Raw genomic sequence first — 6,298 nt, forward strand, 5'->3', positions numbered from 1 at the left:
GAGACAGGGTCTCTGTCATCCAGGCTGGGAGTACAGTGGCATCATCGTAGCTCACCACAGCCTCAAACTCCTGGACTCAAGCAATCATCCTGCCTCAGCTTCCCAAGTAGCTGGGACTACAGGTGTGCACCACGCCTGGCTAATTTTTTTATTTTTTGTAGAAACAGGGTCTGGCTATGTTTCTCAGGGTGATCAAAAACTCCTGGCCTCAAAGGATCCTCCCACCTCAGCCTCCCGAAGTGCTGGGATTACAGGCGTGAACCACCATGCCCAACCTATATTTAGACCTTTAATCCATATGAAATTTGCTTGTTAGTATGGTATCTTGGGATACTAAATTACAGTTATATATAAAATACGCATCATGCTATTCACAACACATATGATCAAGCTGATTAACTGTGTTCTTTTGGCCCTTTTTCTTCAAGACTGAAAGTCTGAACTGTGAGTGCAAGGATGGACCCAGGTGGCTGGGTGGCTGCGGTTTCCACAGACCACTGAGCCCAGGGTTGACAGCAGCAGCGCTGCAGCCCATCTTCTCTGATTCTCCTGTGTTACTTTTCCCACCAGAAAGGGTCCACGTTTATGAAAATAAAAAGGAAGCATTGCAAGCTGTCAAAATGATCAAAGGGTCCCGATTTAAAGCTTTTTCAACCAGAGAAGACGCTGAGAAGTTCGCTAGGGGAGTTTGTGATTATTTCCCTTCTCCAAGCAAAACCTCGCTCCCACTTTCTCCTGTGAAAACAGCACCACTCTTTAGCAATGGTGAGTTGAAAGGTAAATTATATGCAGTTCACATCTTGCCGTTACTGTCAGATTTGCCCCGGACTATCTTGTGCCCTCTTCCTGATACATGGTCACGCGTTTTCTCCATGAGGGTAGAGGGGATGGGGGCTGAGTGGACCAGGAAGCCACTCGGACCCTGAGCTGACATGCCAGTACTTAGCATCTTAACTGTGGAGAATTGCTGAAGGGAACACCGTTGTCCTTCATCTGTCCCCTTGTCTCTCCTGCTGCCTGTTGGATTCTGGGTCTTTTTTTGATACTGAGACCAGTCTGCTTCCCCACCTGAAGCTATACCCGCTTCTGGGACTGGGGCAGCTACGAAAGTTAGGCTCACCTACAGGAGCCGTCCAACCAGAAACCTGGCCACACCCACCGCCCAGCTCAGGGCCAAGATCTTGTTTGCAGAGGCCACTGGTAGTCAGCTTCACGCAGAGCCCCGCCTTCCCCCCCCCCACAACTGTCCAGCTTCCCCAGCTGGCTGGGCTCCGGGCGGGGGCACCCTCTCCCGCACACCTGGCCTTCAGTGAAGAATCCTGTCTGCCTGTTCCCTCACTCAGCCTCATACAGCTGCTTCCTGCACAGAAACCAGAATGGTTCCTAACGGCTCACAGATTTCTTTCTCTGCAGTCTGAAAGTTCCCCTCGTGCGAATCACGTGTAGAACATTCCCCCTCTCGGGGGTATCCCCTGCGCACCGAGGGCCGTGCATGGTTGCTGGCGGTGTTCCCTTGGCTGCAGCTGCCCTGTTCTTCCTCCACCTGCCGAAAGCTGACTTAGCTTTCAGAGTTCACCAAATGGCACCTCATTCACAAAGCCTTTCCCAGGCAGATCCTAGTGGGGTCTGGGTGCGCCCCAGCCTGCCTGCTGGTAGCGGACTGTGGGCTGCTCGTGCTGCTCTTCCTTACCTGTTTCTCCCAAGTGGCTTGGACGCTTCTGCAGAAAAGCTGTTTATCCTCTCAGCATAGCACAGAGGAGGTGATGAGAAACTGTTTGTGAAATTAAGTGTTTTTAAATTCTGTCTCTTAATGACAGATGGTTTGTGCTTGTCTGAGTCAGAAACGGCAAACAAGGAGCGAGCGAACAGTTATAAAAATCCCCGTACGCAGGACCTCACTGCCAAGCTTCGGAAAGCTGTGGAGAAGGGAGAAGAAGATGCCTTTTGCGATCTCGTCTGGAGTAATCCCCGGTATCTGATCGGTTCAGGAGACAACCCGACCATCGTGCAGGTGAGCCTGCTTTGAGCTGTGCGAGTGCCTTGCGATCACTGTACTTGGGACAGAATTGGACTGTGTGTACCGAAAATGAGGCTCAAAGCGTGCCCTTTCTTTCAGGAGGGATGCAGGTACAATGTCATGCACGTTGCTGCCAAAGAGAATCAGGCCTCCATCTGCCAGCTGACCGTAGCCACCCTGGAAAACCCTGACTTCATGCGGCTGATGTACCCCGACGACGATGCGGCCATGCTGCAGAAGCGGATCTGCTACATCGTCGACCTCTACCTCAACACGCCCGACAGGATGGTGTGTTTCCTGCCCCGCCTGCTCTCGGTGATAGGAGTCGTAGCCTGTTTTCTAGTCGGAACAGTTTGTGTTCCCCGTAGAGCATCTCCGTCAGTGTGTGAGACACGTGGCGAAGGTTGGAGAAGAGAAGCACCGGTTTGCACTGGTGCAGTCGGGCCGCCTGCGGGACGTCCACGTGCGGGGCCTGAGAGGCAGCTGGCTCCACGGCCTCGGCTCAGGGTGGCTGTCGGCCATCGGGCCCGCTGGTCTGTAGGCGGCAGCGGAAGTGACCCGGGAACTGCCCAGAGAGTGAGGAAGGGTCAGAGGTGCACCAGGGGGAAGTCAGGGCACGAGGAAGTGTTGTGGAGTACAGTGACCTAAAGCCAGGGGTGAAGAGAGCTTCACTTGTTGGGATGTCAGCCGCTAGAGAGACTTTTCTCTGAGTACAGGCCAAACTTAGGGGTTCGTTTTTTTGTGGATGTTGCCGTCATCTGTTTATCGTGACGTTGTACAGGGCCCTGAAGGATGACAGCTGGGTCGCTGTTGACTGGGCGCGTGTCAGGCCCCAGTTCGACTGTGAGCTCCTCGCAGGGCCCAGGCGCCAGGCACCACTCAGTGGCGACGGCAGCATGCCGAGCTCCAGTGTTGGCGTGAGGTGGACGTGTGCCGGCATGCCAGCTACTTTTCAGTTATAAAAGCAATGTCTTTTATGGTCTTTTTTGTTTTTGAGGCTTTTTTAAAAAAAATAAATACCGGCTAGGTGAGGTGGCTTACACCCGTAATCCTAGCACTTTGGGAGACTAGAGGATCGCTTGAGGCCAGGAGCTGGAGGCTGCAGTGAGCTGTGATGACATCACTGCACTCCAGCCTGGGCATCAGAGCAAGACGCTGTCTCCAAGATAAATAAATAAATACCTGTGTTCACTTCACCGTAGAGTGACCTTATGCGACAAAGAAGTGTAATTAATCATGCTTCTTCTGCACCTTTTTCAGGGCAACGACACGCCATTGCACTTTGCTTGTAAGTTTGGGAATGCAGATGTGGTCAACGTGCTTTCTTCCCACCATTTGACCGTAAAAAACCCAAGGAATAAATACGATAAAACACCTGAAGATGTAAGTACTCATTGAAATTCAACTACTCTCCAGAGTTAGCAATGGAAATATATACGTTTACAGTCCGTGGTCACTGCTACAGTGGAGTCACGAGTGAGTGCGTGAGTTGTTTGCCTCGAGGGCGTGCGAGCACTGGTGGCCGAGCGGCGGGCACACGGCGAGGGTGACGCCTCTCGGGAGCCAGGAGGGGATGAACTGACTTGGTTTCTTTTTTTCTTTTTTCTTTTGATAATGTTGGTACCAATGAGCCAATTTGCTAATTTTATTTTCCTAAAACTGGCAGTCAGTTGTTCTGAACAGCTCACAGTCTTTCATCGAGTCTGAAACGCATCAATTGACCAGGGTCAGGGAGCACAGAGACGATGGTGGTGACTCTCAAAGCAGCTCAGTGTGCGCCAGGCCCCTCCAATGTGCTGTCACCCAACCCAGACAAGCCCCACGTGATCCTTAGCGATCGCGCAAACTGCACCTTAGAGAGGGCAGAGGTGTGTCCGTTCTGTGCCTGGGAAGCAGAAGAGGGACCTGGACCTGGGGCTTGAAAGGCTGGTTGGGTTTGTGCTGTGTCCTGGAGCAGGTCGCTGACTGGACCTGTCACCCCTTTGGAAGCAGAACCTACAAGGCCCCTTTTCTGGTGGCAGTGGCTTCTCCCACACCCTTGTAGTTGCCACTGTTACATAAGCAATGCCCACTTCCTGTAGAAAGTTTAAAATAACCCATAAAAAAAGAGTAAAAATTTACCAGAAAATTCTGCAATTGAGAAATTGCCATTGTTTTGCATAGGTATGACTTAATTCTGTGTGTTTTTCATTATAAAATGCTATTTGGTAACCAACTTTAAAGCTCATGGCATTTTTAAAGCACTTCAACTCACAGTCAGTTACAGACTGAAAAAAAGCTGCACTCGGGTGTCGCTCTCACAGGCCGTTTCCTTTCTTTTCCGCTTACGTGAAGGTTGTTGGTTTTCTGTTGATTCTAGCAAAATTGTTCTTACTGCTACGATTCTCCAAGGGCTGAGAAAATTGATCCCAGTACTTGCAAAAACTTAACGTCTGTGTTCCGTGGGAGACAGGAGCTCCGCTGGCCCGGTGCACAGCCACAGGAAGGTCACGCAGGGAGAACGGGCTCCCGGGCAGTGCACTCGGACAGCTGAGAAACCATGACCACGTCCACACGCATCTGCTCCGCCTGCAGCCTGAACTTTTAAGTTTTCCTTTCCTTGCAGAAAATTGCAAAATGTAGAATCACGAAGAGAAAGAGTAAAGGTAGCCCTGGTCCCAGAGTGTGCTCTCGCCCTGTCCCCTTAGGCTTTGACACAGACGTTTTAGGAGACAGAGTGTTCTCTTAAGCACACGTTTTACGTTTTGCGGGAGGTTTATTAAACTTCCGCATGAAGATACTGTCTTGTTGACTGTAAAACTTGCTTTTATAAAATCACTGTAATGAAGGAAATGTTGCAATAAAATAAGATTTAGACACTTTTTTTCCAATAGGTAATTTGTGAAAGAAGCAAAAATAAATCTGTGGAACTGAAGGAGCGGATCAGAGAATATTTAAAGGGTAAGACGGGATCAGGGTGTTGCCGTGCACGCCCGCGCCTTGTGCTCTGGGCCGCGCAGCAGAGCTCTGAGAGCCCTTCAGTCCCTTGGAAACCTCTCCTTGGCAACCCTTTTCTTCCCTGAGTTCGTTTCCCTCCTGTTTTCACATAACTCGGCTCTGGAGTCCTGTGTCCGTCCTTGGAGCCTTTCTGGGGGAGAACCTTGTTTGAGGTTGTCTGTTGTCAGCTGTTGCTCACGCCTCACCCCGTGTGACCCGTGTGATCTGTGCAGGTCTCTCCCAGCAGGTTCTCTGTGATCACCTCCTTCCGGTAGAGCCTGCAGGTTGGCAAAGGGCAGCGCTGGGCAGGGTTTGGCTCTTGTTTGTGTCCTTCTGTGCTCCTTGGCTGGTGCCTGGGGCGGCTCCTCCCCCAGCTCTCCAGGACAGCCCCCACCCCTGCAGAGGCTTCCGGATCTGTCTGTCGCTAGCTGGGGCAGCCCTTCCTGCCCTCTCTGAGCCCCCTGCTCTGGTCAGAAGCTTCACGTAGTTGGCACCTGTGCCTCATGGTCCATGGGCACCCCGCCTGTGACGATGGCTGTGTCCAGGAGGGGCTTCTCCCTGCCACCTTCCTGAGTGTTGTTTTCAGCACATTTCAGAAGATGGTAGAAAGGAGCCTTCTCTTTGCCGTCTTTAGCCAGAGGTCTGGTGGTTCTGTTTGCTGGACGCGATGGCGGCAGACGCTCGAAGCTCTTGGGCTCTGCTGTGTGGCCTGTGTTTCCTTCTCTGTTCCTACCCAAGCTCCACTGGTCTTCGTTTAAAGCAGACTCAACAGATACGACTGCCCAGCTCCCGCCTGCTTTCGTGAATAAAGCGTTAGTGGTGCACAGCTGTGACCGTCCGTTTGCACGCTGCATCTGGGCACTTTCCTGGTACAGAGACTGTATGGCCCACAGAGCCCAGTTGTTTACTACCTGGCCTGTTATAGAAGAAGTTTGCTGACCCCTGATCTAAAGTATCCAGAGCCTTCACTTGTTCCCTGATCTCGTCCAGTCTTAGGAATTTATGTTAATTATACTTCCTAAGTGTGCGTGATACGCACAGGACGTGGGTCCCAGCATTGTGCTGGTGGCGGCAGGGATGTCCTCCTCAGGGCAATGTAGGCATCGCTTCCAGAGACCTGGCTTAGGCCGGGCACAGTGGCTCACACCTGTAATCCCAGCACTCTGGGAGGCCCAGGCAGGAGGATCGCTTGAGCTCAGGAGTTCCAGACCAGCCTGAGCAAGAGTGAGACTCCATCTCTACTAAAAACAGAAAAATGAGCCAGGCATGGTGGTGCGTGCCTGTAGGCCCAGCTACTCGGGAGGC

At 51.9% G+C, this 6,298-nt stretch overlaps 1 protein-coding gene across 2 annotated transcripts in view; it reads left to right on the forward strand.

Moving 5' to 3' along the window:
• Positions 1 to 6,298, forward strand: part of ANKLE2 (ankyrin repeat and LEM domain containing 2) — a 17,529-nt gene that overhangs the window by 1,895 nt on the left and 9,336 nt on the right. The window contains exons 2-6 of one of the 2 annotated variants that reach the window (XM_012657262.1): positions 571 to 765; positions 1,818 to 2,011; positions 2,117 to 2,305; positions 3,278 to 3,400; positions 4,891 to 4,957. In XM_012657262.1, the coding sequence (XP_012512716.1) occupies positions 571 to 765; positions 1,818 to 2,011; positions 2,117 to 2,305; positions 3,278 to 3,400; positions 4,891 to 4,957 (768 nt within the window). The remainder of the gene's footprint in view (positions 1 to 570; positions 766 to 1,817; positions 2,012 to 2,116; positions 2,306 to 3,277; positions 3,401 to 4,890; positions 4,958 to 6,298) is intronic. The other variant, XM_012657263.1, reaches the window with a different exon arrangement.

The sequence above is a fragment of the Propithecus coquereli genome, unplaced genomic scaffold, assembly GCF_000956105.1.
Source record: "Propithecus coquereli isolate 6110/MARCELLA unplaced genomic scaffold, Pcoq_1.0 Scaffold535, whole genome shotgun sequence".
Classification (NCBI taxonomy): Eukaryota; Metazoa; Chordata; class Mammalia; order Primates; family Indriidae; genus Propithecus; species Propithecus coquereli.